Source organism: Heptranchias perlo, chromosome 14 (assembly GCF_035084215.1).
Source record: "Heptranchias perlo isolate sHepPer1 chromosome 14, sHepPer1.hap1, whole genome shotgun sequence".
Lineage (NCBI taxonomy): Eukaryota > Metazoa > Chordata > Chondrichthyes > Hexanchiformes > Hexanchidae > Heptranchias > Heptranchias perlo.
In genome coordinates, this window is record NC_090338.1 from 38,363,954 (window position 1) to 38,383,081 (window position 19,128).

The window sequence follows — 19,128 nt, forward strand, 5'->3', positions numbered from 1 at the left end:
ATCTTAGCTGGACTATATTGCTGGACATCCCCGATTGATCCAGACACCTGAAGCTTGCCTTCACCATGCCAGTAGTGTTTTCAGTTATTACTCTGATACAGGAATGGGCTTCATTGTACTGGTACCTAATTTGTATCTTGGGAAAATGCAAAGGAATCATGAATCATGTCTGCAGAGAAATACTTGATCTGCCAGAAGCCATCCCAAGACTTATCTTTCTGGATCAAAGAGTGCTGACACAGTGGGCTGCCTCAAAATGAAGGCATCATGGCAGCTCCTAGTGAACTGCAGTACTGCAGTTTGCAAATTGTGAAGATAGAATCCTTTCCTATTGATGAAGATAGTGAGCGAGGGAGAATGTAGGAGCACATGAAAAAACACACTAAAAATCCCTCGCCAAATAGGTTTTAAGCATATGCCATCAATATTGATATTGGGCTCTTTAAATGCTCTTCAGCCTTCTGTAATAATTTCCGGAGCGGGGATGTTTGTCTCTCCCACTATTCAATGATTTGACTTGACACCATATTGGTTATAGAGATTGTTCAGACTTTATTGTATAAGGTAATTCAGACTATATTATATTACAATCTGTCAGCAGTAACTAACAATCGCCTGAACAGTGCAATAATATTCATATTACCTGCCTCTCATGATTGGACAATCGGCACACCTGGCGTATTGATGGTGATCTTCCTGATAGTTACATAGTATTAGGCCAAAGGCCAGCATCGATCCGCTGGATGTATCTAACTATCTGTTCCTCTTCTGACTGTAAGCCAGTTTCTTATACTTTTATTTCTACCTGAAAGATGTGCTGCTCTGAACGTGCTGTTTAACAGATGTCTCCCCAAATGGTGAGTTAATGATGTGTCAGTTCCCCTATCCTGTGGAGATACCCCAATATTCACAGAAGCAGAAGCTGATGACCCCCTCCCAAGGTTTACAGCTTTCCTGTTTATTCAGCTACATGATTTAGTTAGAAGAGTCCTAAAAGTCAGAAGGGTTAGAAAGAGTTAGAAAGGTTAGTATTTTTCCATTTCACTAGACTTTTAACCCCTTACTACCAAAATTCATCTCTTCCTGGATTAGTCTATTCTAAATTTATCATATTTGATGAATTCTCAAGCTCATTATATTCTTACACTTCTCCTTAGCGTCAAGCAACCCTGCATGTTTGTTTTATATGAGTGAGAAAAGGAAAATTATGTAATTTCCACCTAATTGGCATGGATTGCCTAAAAATAGACAGGTATTTCCTGTGGCTGCTGGAAATGGCAATCGAAAATAGGATGGGCTAGAAAGTGGGCAATGATATGTATCAGGACTCTGACCAATTTTCCAATTGGGTCTCCTTAAAGTGGATCAACCCAGTTGTAAAATCTAGGCTATCAAGTCTTAATAATATGACACAGTGGATATTTTTTGCTTGGGATTGTCCAATTTAAAAGCGTTTTTCTTCACTTTTTTTTTTCTGATTGCACTCAAAAACCTATATATGCCAATTGTTCATTATTTTTGCCCCAATACTATGACTGGCACCATTACTGGGTTTCCCAATGGGAATCTTCAATCCACTGTGTTTGGAAGGCAACTCACACTACATGAGAAGTGTACTGTGCCCATCCACACATCCACATCTGCAGTCAAAGGTAAGCACTTTAGCAGACAATTAGTGTATTATCAAAGGAAGCTCGGACAGCAGATCAGATGGCACCAGTAATGCATAATTAAACATATTGCTGGATGCTTCCTGAGAAGCATTCCAATCACAATGTGTTCAGTGGTACCATGTAAAAGAAGGCATGGTAGGAGCGTCAACTACCAGCGCACCCTGATTGGCTGCACCGACCAAAATGCCACCCGTAGGCCCTGGCACGCCTACCTGACAGTGACCATGGGGAACTCTTCACAAGGACCGGGTTGTCAGTTATTACAAGGATTTTTGCAGCTACCATGCAGCCATAGGGTGGGCATGTCCATGGACAGTAATAGTCAGCTGTGACCTGAAAGATGTCTCTACTTTCTTTTAGGATGCTGCAATACTTATTTTTGGGGAATGGTGTCTTGGAGTGGCACAGAGGATACGCCTCCTTGCAACTACCTCATACAGGACCACCTCCACTTCAACAACCATCAAACAGGGTGCTGGGCTGTTTCAACATCTGCCTGCAAACTTATGTCTGCACCTTGGGTTTTCTTTCCCTTCATTTTTTATGTCAGTTCTTAGACCCCTCCTTGTTCAGCCTTGACCAAGGCTGCTAATGAGTTCAGATGCCTTTTGAACCTTTCCAGAGGCTTTCAGAACTTTTGTCACCCCATTGTCTCCTTTTCAATTGTCCCCATACCTTTCTGTTTCTCTTACATATAACTTTCCACTCCAACCTTGAGTGTGCTCCCTGCACATGTCCGTATCTGATCTTGGAGCCATGCATAATTGTGATAATGAATTGGCTTTGGACAATTGGGTGCAAATGGCGCACTTCCATTTATCTCGTGCAAAATATAGGGGGTGAATTTCCAGAGGGGGTTCTCCCGCATGTCCGCCGTAACTTTGGTGGAAGAGCTGCAAAAACCCTAGAAAAATGGTGTAAATGCTGTTTTTTCAGGGTTACTGTGGCTCTTCTGTCGAAGAATTGGCAGAACTCCTGCAGAAATTGAGCCTCTTGGTTTCTCACCATTTGGGCGTAAACTGCAGCTATATTGGATTATCTAGGCTCACAAGTCTTATTAAAATAGTTTCAAAACATTGCAAGGAGAATATATGATTATTGGCAGTTTACCATACTTTTGAATTGTATTATTTTCTTATTTCAGCATTGTGGGCATTGCAGCATTCGCTTTAATCAAAAGATAACTTCAGTTCAAGGCAGCATATTTTACCCAGAGTCCTCTGGCAAGTAGAGGGTACAATGAAATGAAAGATCTAGTGCAATGCTTGTTGAAACTATTGTGCTTTGTTTTTGATGGTGCTAATCGTTGAGACACGGGTAAATTGGTTTAACTGGTAAATACATTTAGAAATATTAATTTATTGGCTAGGCAGTTTTATTCTTTAAGGAGGCACTGTCTTTCTGAAAATAAGTTTGCTCAACCTTTTACCTCAACAGTTGACATAAATGATATCAAAATAAATCATCACATCACTTATGAATGGCATCAACATGACAAAGTGATTTATGGCTTTTCTGCCTCTTTTATGTGGAAACAATGTCCCGTTAAAGATTATTTTGAATCAACTAAATGAAAACTTGCTTTTGTTGGGCAACATATTACTATATCATTTAAAATTGTATGTAGAAAGCATCACTCCCTAGTATATATGAATATATACATGCATCTGGTTGACAAACTTATTAAACTATCCTGCTCCTTTAAACAGAGGCCTAGGCTTTCTGCCTCTCCCTGTTGATCTCTGAAGGGGCAGGACATCTGGCTGTGGGGCCTTAGCATTCTGGAGTGAGGCTCCCCAGCCTCTACTTGGGAGCCCCACCAAAAAGAGGGCAGAGTTCCGAGCAGCAGGCCTTAGGCAGCTGCTGTAATATGGGATACTAGAAGCCTTTGCAGAACCAGAAAAACTGGATTATGTCACAAAATGTTGCCTCCCTATCTTCAGCCTATGCACACGCTCTGCGAGTACTTGCGCAGGCCCAGGCTGCCAGAAAATTTTTCCTCTCCCTCCAGTCAACCATTGAACACTAGATGCTTGGGCAAATCACATTTTGTATCCAGCATTCAAACAGTGCAGAAAACATGGTGATGGTCATATTTCCCTCATTTGCATAATATTTACATATGCCTGCCCTAATATCCTGGGATTGACCCATGGAAAAAGGGGGGGGGGGGAGGAGGTGGAGGAGGAGGGTGGGGGATGACACACATAGAGGCAGGTATACAGTGGAGAGTCTCCCTGTTCAAACTGGTGAAATAGCATGAAACGTGCTCAAGGCTGTATTTCCCATCTTCTAATTTAATTTGCATGTGCCCACCATATATGGCATTTTATGTTGCCAGACATACCCTCCTGAAAAGTGGGGGGAGGCAGGGACATCTGGAACATGTCCCCAAGCATATGTCTGGCTCCATCTGCTCTATATCCACCATAAAACCAGCAGGACGTGGCCAGAAAGTGTAGGTCCTAGCCACTAATTACTCAGTTTCGGAATATTATGCATGTAATAGAATCTATATGTATGAATAGGGTTGGGAGGGGTTGAATTCCCCCTGAGGATTGCGTGTGTACATGTGGGTGTGTCAAGTGTAATGGTTTTGCATGTGCCTGATGTAGGTATAAGCTCTGATGCTTCGGTCAGTTTGTCATCTTTCCTGGTAGAATGACTGAACTTGTGTGAAGGTGGAGAAAGAGAGATTTGTGTGGGAAATGGAATAGGTTTTGGGAGGAAGCATTTGTGTTGTGTTGAGAACTTCATTGAATTTCTATAATGCTGAACTTGGTGTTGGGAGTGAGAGGATGAGACATAGTTGTTGGATAAATAACCTGTAAGTAGTTGTGAGCTCCCAAGTAAAGGGAGGAAAAGATTGGATTCAATTTCTATATCAGCATAAGCATCATGTTAAGTGATTGTACCCAACTTGTGCTCCACAGAAAAACTGTAAATTAATGTATTTCTGTTGTGTGCAAAAAACTCAAAAGTGCAGTTTACATTTTGTACAGTGTGGCCAAATTTTGCTTGGGATGGTGGTTACCACCAGCGCCGACCCCGCCAAAGTTTTTGGCCGTGTTCCCTGTGATCTTGAAAAATTAAAAAATACTCCTGTTTCTGTGGTGGTTCAAGCAACTTCCTTGACTTGGTCCTCAGCTGATGGGCCCACATCCACCCAAATGGAGGCCAGTACGCATCACCTCATTGGCCATTTCTGCATCCGCACATATGGCATGTCCTGACTGAGGCACTGGAGCAGGAACTCCCAGTGGTTCCACCCTCTTGGCAACATTTGCCCTGTAAAGGGCGGGTCTCGTCAATTCTCATTTTCTGGAGGATCCTGCTGGTCTCCCTCCAGAATTATGTCAGAAGATTGGTGGAACCCCTGAATAAATTCAGCCGCAGTGTCTTTTCCATCATCATTTAGGGAAAAACCTTATTTTAGGTTATGGGGCCACTCCCCAAATTAAATTATTTCAAAAGCTGCTGTAGGACTTATATGTCCAGTCCTATTGTGTCCCAATGGAAGAATTGCTGTAGAAAAGGAGGAGACAGATCAGATGAAGACTGGAAAAGGCCAATGAGGAAATCTGGTTTTGTTTTGCCAAAAGTAATACTAAGGGAGAGAGAGAAATATGGAGAAGGGTTATTGCAGGCAGAGTGATTAAGAGGACCGCGTGTGTATGTTTATTCCTAATATAGTATCTTAGTTGGCTTTGTAAGTATAGTGTTAAAAATGTTTGCTCAGTCAGCATTTTCAGCATGTTTTCTTGGAGCTGTATAATGGTGCTTTAACAGAGTTGTCACTTTCGCAAGGACGGACGTTGGAAACTAATACAGAGGTGACAAGTCATAATAGTTTTTCAGTGTTTACACTGGAGAAATAAAATGCAATTAATGGCACTTAGTTCTTATCTGTATTAAAGTATCTAAATTGTCCCTGTAGTTAGAGGTAGCTTTGCCTCCATGGATTTGAGGTGACTGAGGGAAATTTGTGATCCCACCATCAGTTTTGCACTAATAAGTAAGCAGTGTTTTGTAAACCAGGAGAAAATCTAAGAGAATAAAAGGAGATAATGGAGAGTCTCCTGATGAGAGTTTTCTGGTGTTGGTAGATGAACAGGTGAGGACCTAAGAAGGTTAGATAAAGCGTGGTACCTAAAGGCATAGAATACAAAAGCAAGGAGGTTATGCTGAATTTGTACAAGACCTTAAGTAGTCTGCAGATTTTGGTACCCCCATATAGGAAGGATATAAAAGCAATGGAAAAGGTGCATTGTAGATTCACCAGAATGTTATCAGGGATAAGGGGTAACAGTTTTAAAGAGAAACTTGAGGAGTTGGGGCTTTTTTCACTGGAGCTGAGAAAGTTGATCAGTGACCTGACACAGGTCTTCACGATTATGAAGGGTTCTGGTAAATAGTCAAAGATTGTTTCCATTGGTCGGCAAGATAGCAACAGCAAGGAATATATTTAAAACAATAATCAGGGTACGGTAGCGTAGTGGTTATGTTACTGGACTAGTAATCCAGAAGGCTGGACTAATAATCCAGAGACTGTGAATTCAAATCCCACCATGGCAATTTGAGAATTTGACTTCAGTTTAAAAAATCTGGAAATAAAAAGCTGGTATCAGTAAAAGTGACCATGCATTTGTTGGATTGTCATAAAAACCCAACTGGTTCATTAATGTCCTTACCCATTTTGCCTATATTTGACTCTTAGCTTCCCTTTGAAGTGCTACTCATTTGTATTCAAACCGCAACAAATACTGAAGTGGATCAGGAAGAAGGCCCACCACCACCTTCTCAGAGCAATTCGAGAAAGGCAATAAATACCGGCCTTGCCAGTGATGCTCACATCCCGAGAAATGAATAATAAATAAAAGAAAGAGGATAGAAAAGATTTCTTTACACAGAGGGCAGTTAGAATATGAAATTCTCTTCCACAAACTGTTGTTGAAGCAGAGTCCATGATAACTCTTACAAGGGAATTAGATAGTTCTTTCTGTGGTAAAACCTTGGCCTACTGTCCTCATTTCCCCCCATCACATTAGCAAGGGAATTTATGTGTCTCATGGAGTATTTGTTAATTTAGTACTGACCTATCTATAACCTCTAATCCCATTCTCAACCAGATATTTATGTAGCTCCTTTCTGAAGGAGTTAATTAACAAAACGTGAACTGCTTTCACTGGGAGTCTGGAAGACCTGGGCCAGGAATTTCCTTAGAGCTGCTCCTGCTCCGCTGCCGTAACTTCATGGGAAGTGCAGCGGAAACCCTGTTTACCTGCGTGAATGGGATTTCCACCGCACTGCTAGCGATGTTACGCCAGCCGAGTCAGAGCAGCTGTAAGGAAATTCCCACTAGAAATTTCCGCTATAGAAGTGGAGTGGTTGCAATTAAGTCACAAAAAAGATGTAGTAAAGGAACAGAGCCAGAATACTAGGGAAGGCCAGTAGCTGGTCTAAAAAAAACTACAGGAGGAACATCATTGAATTAAAGTAATAGTAGGGTGTGTTTGAAAGCGAAGTCTGACTTGTTGATGTTCATAGTAGTATCATAGTAGGTACAGCACAGGAGGAGGCCATTCGGCCTATCGTGCCTGTGCTGGCTCTTTGAAAGGGTTATCCAATTAGTCCCATTCCCCTGCTCTTTACCCATAGCCCTGTAAATTTTTTCCCTTCAAGTATTTATCTAATTCTCTTTTCAAAATTACTATTGAATCTGCTTCCACTACTCTTTCAGGCAGTGCATTCCTGATCACAATTTGCTGTGTAAAAAAATGTTTCCTCATGTCGCCTCTGGCTCTTTTGCCGATCACCTTAAATCTGTGTCCTCCGGTTACCGACCCTTCTGCCACTGGAAACAGTTTCTCCTTATTTGCTCTTATCAAAGCCGTTCATGATCTTGAACACCTCTATCAAATCTCCCCTTAACCTTCTCTGTTCTAAGGAGAACAAACACCAGCTTCTCCAGTCTCTCCACATAACCGAAGTCTCTCAACCTTTGTTCCAATCTAGTAAATCTCTTCTGCACTCTCTCTAAGGCCTTGACATCCTTCCTAAAGTGTGGTGCCCAGAATTGAACACAATACTCCAGCTGAGGCCTAACCAGTGTTTTATAAAGGTTTAGCATAGTTTCCTTGCCTCTAAGCCTCTATTAATGAAGCCCAGTATCCCATATGCTTTTTAAACAGCCGTCTCAACTTGTCCAGCCACCTTCAAAGATTTGTGTATGTGCACCCCCAGGTCTCCCTGTTCCTGCATCCCCTTTAAAATTGTACCATTTAGTTTATATTGTCTCTCCTCATTCTTCCTACCAAAATGCATCACTTCATACTTCTCTGCATTAAATTTAATCTGCCATGTGTCTGCCTATTTCACCAGTCTGTCTATGTCCTCCTGAAGTCTGTTACTATGCTCCACATTGTTTACTACATTTCCAAGTTTTGTGTCATCTGCAAACTTTGAAATTAGACCCTCTATGCCCAAGTCCAGGTCATTAATATATATCAAAAAGAGCAGTGGTCCTAATACTGACCCCTGGGGAACACCACTGTATACTTCCCTCCAGTCTGAAAAACAACTGTTCACCACCACTCTCTGCTTTCTGTCCCGTAGCCAATTTTGGATCCGCACTGCCAATGTCCCTTTAGTCCCATGGGCTTTAATTTTGCTAACATGATTCCAATGTGGTACTTTATCAAATGCCTTTTGACAGTCCATATATATACCATCAACTGCACTACCCTCATCAACCCTCTCCATTACTTCATCAAAGACAGATGATAATTATATATATAAAAAGCCAAATAGAGTAAGAGCTAGAACTGAGACCACTGTCACATATTTAGATGCAATTGTATAATATTTAATGGTTTATTTTTATATTGTAAGATTGATCTATTTTATGTAATCCAAACATAGCTGATATCGGTATTATCAATAAAGTTGCACCACACTCATGGACCAAAGCCTATATGTTTTATGTTTCAAAACAGATTGTCAAAGAGCACTTGGTTTAGTCTGCCCTGAAACATCTTGAATTGATTTAACTTTCTCAAACTCTACTTGGTCTTGGATGTCTCCTGGTAGACTTTGTCTTGATTGCCCCGTTACCATGTTATTAAAGATGTGGTAACGGGGCACTCAGAAAATCATAATATGATTAGGTAGAGTCAACATGGTTTTATGAAAGGGAAATCGTGTTTGACAAATCTGCTGGAGTTTTTTGAGGATGTAACTAGCAGGTAGATAAAAGGGAACCAACGGGTGTAATATATTTGGATTTTCAAAAGTCATTCAATAAGGTGCCACACAAAAGGTTGTTACACAAGATAAGGGCTCATGGGGTTGGGGGTACTGTATCAGCATGGATTGAGGATTAGTTAACGGACAGAAAACAGAGAGTAGGGATAAACGGGTCATTTTCAGGCTGGCAGGCTGTAACTAGTGGGGTGCCGCAAGGATCGGTGCTTGGGCCTCAGCTATTTACAATCTATATTAATGACTTAGATTAAGGGACTGAGTGTAATGTATCCAAGTTTGCTAATTATACAAAGCTAGGTGGGAAAGTAAGCTGTGAGGAGGACGCAAAGAGTCTGCAAAGGGATATCGACAGGTTAATTGAGTGGGCAAGAAAGGGGCAGATGGAGTATAATATTGGGAAATGTGAGGTTATTCACTTTGGTAGGAAGAATAGAAAAACAGAATATTTTTTAAATGGTGAGAAACTATTAAATGTTGGTGTTCAGAGGGATTTGGGTGTCCTTGTACACAAAGCACAGGAAGTTTACATGCAGGTACAGCAAGCAATTAGGAAGGCAAATGATATGTTGGCCTTTATTGCAAGGAGGTTGGAGTCCAAGAGTAAGGAAGTCTTGCTGCAATTGTACAGGGCTTTGTGAGACCACACCTGGAATACTGTACAGTTTTGGCCTCCTTGCCTAAGGAAAGACATACTTGCCTTAGAGGCAGTGCAACAAAGGTTCATTAGATTGATTCCTGGGATGAGAGGGTTGTCCTATTGAGTAGAATGAGCCTATATTCTCTGAAGTTTGGAAGAATGAGAGGTGATCACATTAAAACATATGACATTCTGAGAGTTTTTGACAGGGTAGATGCTGAGAGGCTGTTTCCCCTGGCTGGAGAATCTAGAACTAGGGGACATAGTTTCATAAGGGGTCGGCTATTTAGGACTGAGATGAGGAGAAATTTCTTCACTCAGAGGGTTGTGAATCTTTGGAATTCTCTACCCCAGAGGGCTGTAGATGCTAAGTCATTGAGTGTATTCAAAATCGAGATCGATAGAGCTTCAGATTCCAAGGGAATCAAGGGATATGGGGATCGGGCAGGAAAGTGGAGTTGAGGTCGAATATCAGCCATGATCTTATTGAATGGTGGAGCAGGCTCGAGGGGCTGTATGGCCTACTCCTGCTCCTATTTCTTATGTTCTTGTGTTCATATGAGCCACTAGCAGTCATATTGGAATTTCTTCTACACACGTGTATCTCTAACTTAATTTTGCTGTTATGTTCCCTCTTTTCTGTGGTACAGCAGTTTAACGGTCTTAGTGGTGGCATTGTATGGAAAATATAGTCAATATTGGGGCTGGTTCAGGCCCCTATTTTGTGTCAGGGTAGCTGTAAGAACATTTGGTGCAGATAGCCAAAGTTTTCAGAATTGGGCCGTCTGTCTCCCCAAGTTTTTCTGATTTTCATTATGGTACAATTTGCAATTATTTTAAAAAGTATTTTAAGTTAACCTTAAATAAAGTATTCTCTAATTATGAATTAATCTAACTATGTTTCCTACTCTCATAATTGCAAAACTTAATACATGCAAAAGTCTTCATTTATATACAAAATAGTATTGAACAACTGAAGCTGAAACAGAAAAACATTCCGATAAGCCATATAAACTACTAAACAAATACACAAGTCAAAGGACTAATAGAGGTTTAGTACATTTTAGGTAAATAGTGATAATATTTTAGATCATTTTTGTGAGGTAGTCATTCATTTTAAGTGACATATTTAAAGTGTTAATAATTTTGTATTTTTATTGACAGGAACAGCTATAATTGTTATAGTGTCTTTGATTCTCGTTGCTGTAGCATTGCTGGGATTGGTGATATATTTGAAGAAAAGGTAGGTTCATGCACTTTAATGAGGGCAGCGGAATAACCAGAATCCATAAGAGAATGCCAATATATCTATTTACTTATTTTTCTGGAGAGCTTTTGTGCTTATTGAAGTGGGGAATATCAATGTTGGAACACCTTTGGCATCCAGGATCTGCATCAAGCACTGAATTATAGTGTGGGCCATACTCTCCCTACACTGTTCCATGAAGCAACCCCCAAGGCACGTTGATATTAGACAATTGAGATGGAGAGTAAAAGTCTTTCCACTCTGCCTCAACATCCCAGCCTCAAAAGAGCATCTCACTATACTACTAAGCATTTTCATATTTCCCACACCAGCCACCCTTATGCCTTGCCTGAGTAAAACTGCCTGTAATAAATTCTGGGCAGTTCTGTACTGTGAACTTGTTACCACGAGGAACTGGGTTGAGCTGTCTGAATTCATTTAATGTAGAACTATTGCAGCCACCAATGAGAGGAGACTTTCATGCCATTAGGCTTGGTGTAATCCAAACCCAGTTCCCAAAAAATGAAAGGATTGTGTTCATGGCTTTTCCCACTGTAGCCATATTGAATGATATTCAGCAGTTGATTACCAGAAAGTAACACAGTCAGTATCATCTATGAGATGTGCATTGTCAGTATATATCATATACTGACAATGCACATCTCAGAGATGATTCCCATAAATTGATTGTGTTAATGCTGCACATTTATTTATCAATATTCCATTTTGTTTTGGTATCAGAACTGCTGTTTCTCCTTATTAATAGCCTCTCCAATATGTTTAAGCACTTTTATGTCTGGGCCAGGGGATTTTTGAGCTGTGTGCCTTAGTGGACTACATAACTTCTTGGGGGCTACAAATAAAATTTAAATCTATGTTGCTATTAATTTATAAACATATATCTCAAGTTGCTAATACTAACAAATCTTGGTGTTCTGATTTAAGATCTTTTCACCAATAAGGCAACAGAACTAAAAACAGTCCTTTCTAAATCTCCAGGCCCATAAAATTCAAACAACAAACCAACAAATAAGAAATATAAGCCTAACTGAGGGCTATGTTTCTTGATTTTCAAGGACTATATTACCATGGCTTTAGGGCCGCATATGGGGCTCACAGGCCACAGTTTGGACATCCCTCCTCTGGGCCATCCTAGGTAAAAATACTAAGTCTGGGTAGTCCTGTAGAACAAAAAGTAAAGCTCCTAACTCCTAATCAAATGACAGCAGTGGCTAGGCTTTGATCTGCCTGTCATTGGAACTTCCCAAAACTGCGTGCAAGCGAGTTTTACTGGTTCTTACCTGGGCCATCAGATAGAGCCCTTTGTTGTGGCAGAACAATGCATCCTGTTTAGTGAGATTTAACCTAGATTTTGTTCGTTTGAAAGTCCAGACGATAAAACATTAGCACTTTCTTCCTGCACCCATCAATTCTAGTTGAAACAACATTAAACAACAACTGTGACCCAATTAAACATTATTTTATTCTCTTTCTGCTTATTTTAGATTTTTGGAAAATCCAAAGATTATAGTTCCAGTTTCCAAAACAATTGAAACCTAGAGCTATGACAGGCTAAATACATTAGAAAACTGGGTTGAATCTGTTTTCGAGATCGTGTTCAGTGCTGGATGGCCAATTTACTTTCACTGATTTACACTGGTTCAATTTGAGCATTCTGAACCAAAGGTGATTTATTGCTGCTAGTGAAATAAGTAAACATGGACTCATATTCTCTTGGCCAGGAGCAGAAAATTAAAAGTCCTTTTTGTCTTATTTGCAGGAGAGTGTTCTATAGCCGCTTACAGGAAGACAATCCAGCTGGATCTTGGAGCAATTATAATAACCCCGTGTTTGAAGATTCATGACAATAATTAATTTTTTTAAATTGTTAACTTTATTTACGATAGCCATTAAGCCACAAATGTATATAGCAAGATATTTTCTTGAAAACTGCATTAAGCTCTGAATGCATTTTCTTTTGTTTGAGGGTGAAAAACAAAAAGGGGGTAAAATTGGTCTTGGGGCTAGTGAAAACGGGCAATAGCGAATCAGCAGCCTGATTAACACCCCGCCCGATTTCCTTTTCCATTGACTTCAATCACCCGTTTTGCATCACTGCCCAAGACCAATTTTACCCCCAAATATGTCATACCTGTAATTCTTTTGTAATTCTCTGAATCATCTTGAACATTCTTCACAATGTTTAAGTTAGCAGCATCAAGTGTAATTGACCAAGCTATCAAATTACAGTGGCAAATCCTGTTGTATAGCAACTGCAACCTGAGCTGATGTTTTATATATGTGAATCCTGCAGGCTTGTTTTTGCAAATGTTGGCTACATTCTCTCCAAATATGCTTAAGGAGGATATTGTCTGTGCATAGTTGAAATGCACTTTATTTTCTGATGATCTCGATAAATTTAAAGTGTCAGGCTTCGCTTTTTTAACTAGTCAATGGGTTATTGTTATGCACACACAGCAAATTTGACTGAATGCAAACCAGCGAGTAGAGAAACACTTACTGTTCCCAAGAGGAATATGAAGCTTCAGTGTTTTAGTGGTCTACTAATGTTATATAAGAAACATCAACTTAGTGTGCTCAAAAGATAAACGCTTTGTGGCCCACATAGGGCAGGTCAACCTTGGATGCACAGTATTTATCCTAAAGTTTCTTCAACCAAAGAGACTTTGATTTCAGGCAAACTTGACTTATTACTGATGCATGATTATAACATCAATCAAGTTACCATGGGTGTAAAGTCTGTAGAGTAGACCTAGATTGGTTAAAGTACTGCCAAACTACTGCAAAAGGCTTTTATTAAGGACTTTAGTTTTATTCTATGAAAATACCTCAACCGAAAAGGATTATTAAGTTATAAAGACTGTCAGGAATCAAGATGTATACATTTTAATTACAGATTTATACCTGAAAGACATGCAAGACAATCATGACCTACCCTACTTTCTTTAGATTTCTTCTCTAATATACAGCAGGAATTGATGAGGTGTTTGTAGTGTGCAGAATTACAAATATCACATTACATTTATGATGTGACTGGATTCAGTACTAGGCTTGGAATTTTTAAGGAAAGTCTATACCAGATATATGTTTATGCTCGGTAAGTGATGTTTTTTCGAGGCTTTTGTCCAATGAGCATTTAAATGTAATCATATTTATATGTTATCAGTAATTTAGATGTGATCGTGTCATTACCAATTACCCTGAGTATTATTGCAAGTATCATGGGTACAGTGAGGAATATTGGGCTCCATTTGCTTTAGCAAAATAGCGCAAATACATTTTGAATGTTTGTGCTGTAACAGAATCTTAGCAACAACCGCAGGTTCCAAAATTTTCTTTCCTATGCTTGCCAGCAAAGAGGGGAAGAAGAGCTGTCCTCTCTTCTGTGCTTGGGTGTCCAAAAATTCTCAGCTGAGTCTTGGTGTGCTTAACATCAGCTGGCAAGACAAGTGTTCAGCAGAAAAATCTACTTTTCCTTCTATATTTTATGAAAAGATAGGAACAGAATAGATTTTGCTCCCCAGTGTAAACACAGTTTGCCCATCCTTCGTACATTAACGTTTATGTACTGACTTTTTCTGGCATTTTACAGAAGATCAACTTACATCATTTTCCAACAAGAATATAGTTATAGTTTTAAATAATGAATTATATCATGTCTGTTTGCCAATAAAATTATGAATCCTAAAATTATAAAGGGAATGACAATAAAGAATACTGCTCATATTATTCAACATGAAAATATGAACCCTATTTATTAAAAATACTGTTGTATTTAAAAGTATTTAATGTACTTTTTCAATAAGAAATCAAAAAATTCCAATTTTTCCTCCTTTTTGGCCCCAAAATTGGCACTGTGCAACTGGAGTGATGCTCAGGCACTCTAATTTTTTGGGGGGGCCTTAGTGAGCCTTCTGTACAGTTTGTATCGCAGGCTTCCAATGTCGTTCATGCTGGTTGGGCACATTGAGGCGCACTAGGTGCCATGGACTATTTCAGGCCTCAGGCCTCTTGAGTAAAAGAGTTTTTACAGACTGGTACACACCAAATATTTTAGAGGGACATTATCTTCAAGAAATTATTTTTTGTAAACCTTTTTTGTTTGAGGATGGAGGAGAACCAGACCAACACAGATGACATCATGCACAATGGCGAACATTTAAATAAATAATTCATAATTCTCAACAAATATACATTCCCTTGAGGAATAAAAACTCCATGGGTAAAATGATCTGACAGTGGCTAACTAGAGAAATTAAGGATAGTATTAGATTAAAAGAAGAGGCTTGTAATGTTGCCAAAAAGAGTAGTAAGCCTGAGGATTGGAAGGGTTTTAGAAATCAGCAAAGGATGACCAAGAAATTGATTTAAGAGGCAGAAAATTCAATATGAGAGTAAACTAGCAAGAAATATAAAAATAGATTGTAAGAGCTTCTACAAGTATGTAAAAAGGAGATTAATGAAAGTAAACGTGGGTTCCGTAGAGGCAGAGACAGGAGAAATTATAATGGGGAATAAGGAAATGGCAGAGACGTTAAATAACTATTTTGTTTCTGTCTTCACAGTAGAAGACACAAAAAACATGCTGGAAATAGTGGGGAACCAAGGATCTAATGAGAGTGAGGAACCTAAAGTAATTAAGATTAGTAAAGAAAAAGTCCTGGAGAAATTAATGCGACTAAAAGCCGACAAATTCCCTGGACCTGATGGCCTACCTCCTAGTTTTAAAAGAGGTGGCTGCAGAGATAGTGGATGCATTGGTTTTGATCTTCCAGAATTCCCTAGATTCCAGAATGATCCCCGTGGATTGGAAAGTAACAAATGTAACCCTGCTATTCAAGAAAGGAGAGCGAGAGAAAACAGGGAACTATAGGCCAATTAACCTGACATCAATAGTAGGGAAAATGCTAGAATCTATTATTAAGAATGTAGTAACAAGGCACTTAGAAAATCATAATATGATTAGGCAGAGTCAACACGGTTTATGACAGGGAAATCGTATTTGACAAATCTAGCAGAGTTTTTTGAGGGCATAACTAGCAGGATAGATAAGGGGGAACCAGTGGATATAGTGTATTTGAATTTTCAAAAGGCATTAAATAAAGTGCCACACAAGAGGTTGTTACACAAGATTAGGGTTCATGGGATTGGGGGTAATATATTAGCATGGATTGAGGATTGGCTAACGGACAGGGTGGCAGGTTGTAACTAGTGGGGTGCTGCAAGGATCAGTACTTGGGCCTCAGTTGTTTACAATATATGCCAAATACTTAGATGAGGGGACCAAATGTAATGGATCCAAGTTTGCTGAAGGTACAAAGCTAGTTGGGAAAGTAAGCTCTGAGGAGGATGCAAAGAGGCTGCAAAGGGACATAGACAGGTTACGTGAGTAGGCGAGAAGGTGTCAGATGGAGTATAATGTGGGGAAATGTGAAATTATCCACTTTGGTAGGAAGAATGGAAAAGCAGAATATTTTTTAAAAGGTGAGAAACTAAGAAATGTTGGTAGTCAGGGATTTGGGTGTCCTTGTGCACGAATCACAGAAAGTTAACATGCAGGTACAGCAAGCAATTAGGAAGGCAAATGGTATGTTAGCCTTTATTGCAAGGGGTTTGGAGTAAAAGAGTAAGGAGGTCTTGCTGCAATTATATAGGGCTCTGGTGAGACCATACCTGGACTACTGTGTACAGTTTTGGTCTCCTTACCTAAGGAAGGATATACTTGCCTTAGAGGGGGTGCAACAAAGATTCACTAGATTGATTCCTGGGATGAGAGGGTTGTCCTATGAGGAAAGATTGAGTAGAATGGGCCTATATTCTCTGGAGTTTAGAAGAATGAGAAGCGATTTCAGTGAAACATATAAAATTCTTAGAGGGCTTTACAGGGTAGGTGCTGAGAGGCTGTTTCCCTGGCTGGAGAGTCTCGAACTAGGGGTCATAGTCTCAAGATAAGGGGTCGGCCATTTTGGACTGAGATGAGGGAAAATTCCTTCACTCAGAGGGTTATGTGTCTTTGGATTTCACTACCTCAGAGGGCTGTGGATGCTCAGTCGTTGAGATAATTCAAGACTGAGATCAATAGATCATTGGACACTAAGGGAATCAAGTGATATGGGGATAGGGCAGTAAAGTGGAGCTGAGGTAGAAGGTCAGCCAGGATCTTACTGAATGGCAAAGCAGGCCCGAGGAGCCGTATCACCTACTCCTGTTCCTATTTCTTAGGTTCTTGTGTTCTTACAAGATGCCACAATTAATTTTAACATAATTTACATCATCATATTAAGTATTTTTGAATGAAAGCAAAATTTTTTCGCAAACACTTTTTCATGAAGTGGATGTTCTTTAAGAATCATTATGAATATACAAATGAAAAATTGACAAGTAACATACTAGCTTTCTTCTACTTCTGGAACATTGCTTATGCAAGTACCTTACTCATTCTGCTGCTGAAACACACATTCACACCGTCATCACCATGAGGGTTGATCTCCCCTTACCAGCCACCCTGCTTCTACTCTTCATAAACCAATTGCTTATTATGTACAATTAATGGAGAAGTAACATCAACACTGCTAATAAATACTGCTAGAGGCAAGCTTGGAGCTGTTGTCTCTGTGCCAGGAATGAGATTCCAGTCGCAGAGTCTATCGCTAATAGAATTATTAGAGGAAATGATACAGACAACACACATGATGCAAAGGCTAATATTACAGGGTGATTAGCAATTGGGTCTTTCTAACTTCACGTTATAATGGTCTCGCTTTTATCCTTCATCTGATAAGCCATTGCATCATGTAATGCATTCTGTGAACTTTACCCTTGCTTTACAGTACCATTAGCTCATCATTCCGCAGATTTGGTATCAATGGGTGAAAGTTCCATATCGTGTCTCCGGACATAACAAAGCTGTCTTGACTCCTTACATGTACAGAAAAGGTCATCGAACTACGCAAATAACAAAACAACGATCTTTATGACAACAATGGCACCAACCTGACAAGGGGCGTTGGAGATCTGAGCTGATTTTTGGACATTTTCAGAATGTTGTTGCCCGTAGATTCTGAAAAAGTTGTCTGTTTGTTACAAAATGGAAACTTTAACATAAAATGGATTCTTTATTACAATCCTTCCTGCTGGAGATCCAAACAAACAACATAGCTCATTAGCATCTTAACTACCTATTGTCCTAGCCCTTTTTTTTAAACTTGTCTGAATATACTACAGGTAGTTTTTAACTTGGGTCACTAGGCATAAACAGGGCAGTGGCGGCTGAAAAATGGATTACTGTCTTGTTTACGCTGGTGTTCCGGCCGCTGCCATCCTCATAGCGGCCTTTTGCTGGGTGAGGGGGTCGGTGTGCCCTATTTCAGGTGGTAGGCCCTTTTAATATCTGAATTGGTGTCCTATCGTGTACAGAGGACCCCGATTGCAATTTTGATGGAAACCTGGGTGGAACGTGAGCTGTGCACACTCTGTCCAGTTTTACCAGGTGATGCAGCAGAACAGGCACCAAAAAGATAAGTGAAAAATTACTTTTGTTGAACCAGGAGGAACATGAGTTCTGCTTTCTCACCAGAAGAATAATGTGTGCTGCCGCTGGCTTTGCCTCCCACCCCCTGCAATCGGCTTCTCTCCCAACCTATCTACCTGCCGACAGGGTTGACCTCTCGGCTGCCTGATATTGCGCCGGCCCAGAGCTGGCAGGCTGCAGCGGTCACCCATTTGGCGCCCACAGTCGCTGGCAGCATGGTAATGAGTCCCGGCCCTCAAAATGGATCAAACCTACCAGTGGCAGGGTCAGGGAGCCAGCTGACTCGTTCTGTCAGCCTTGAGGCTTAAAAAAGCAAATGGGGAAATAAGTCTGCATTTTTCGTTAATGTTATTGCGTTTTGCTCTGTGGCTCTTGTTCTCCAAGTGCTATCCACCAAGTTTTCCCAATTGGAATTCTCAGCTCCATTATCTATAGAGTATTTATCCCTGCCATTCATGTCATATGACAAGATGACGAGAATAGCAGGGATAAATACTGTTCCCAGGGGTCGGTACCACGGCCACTTCTTCTTTTGATATATATTAATGACTTGGACTTAGGTGTACAGGGACAATTTCAAAATTTGCAGATGACACAAAACTTGCAAGTGTAGTAACAGTGAGAAGAATAGTATTAGACTTCAAGAGGACACAGACAGGCTGGTGATATGGGCGGACACATGGCAGAAGAAATTTAACGTAGAGAAGTGTGAAGAGATATATTTTTGTAGGGACAATGAGGAGAGGCAATATAAACT

General features: G+C 40.1%; 1 protein-coding gene across 1 annotated transcript in view; it reads left to right on the forward strand.

Annotated features, from left to right (window-relative positions):
- The window catches only part of LOC137332454 (uncharacterized), a 34,499-nt gene extending 16,485 nt beyond the window's left edge, over positions 1-18,014 (forward strand). The window contains exons 3-4 of the mRNA XM_067996310.1: positions 10,738-10,816; positions 12,600-18,014. Of these exons, the coding sequence (XP_067852411.1) occupies positions 10,738-10,816; positions 12,600-12,684 (164 nt within the window). The 3' untranslated portion in view covers positions 12,685-18,014. The remainder of the gene's footprint in view (positions 1-10,737; positions 10,817-12,599) is intronic.
- Positions 18,015-19,128: the final 1,114 nt, after the last annotated feature.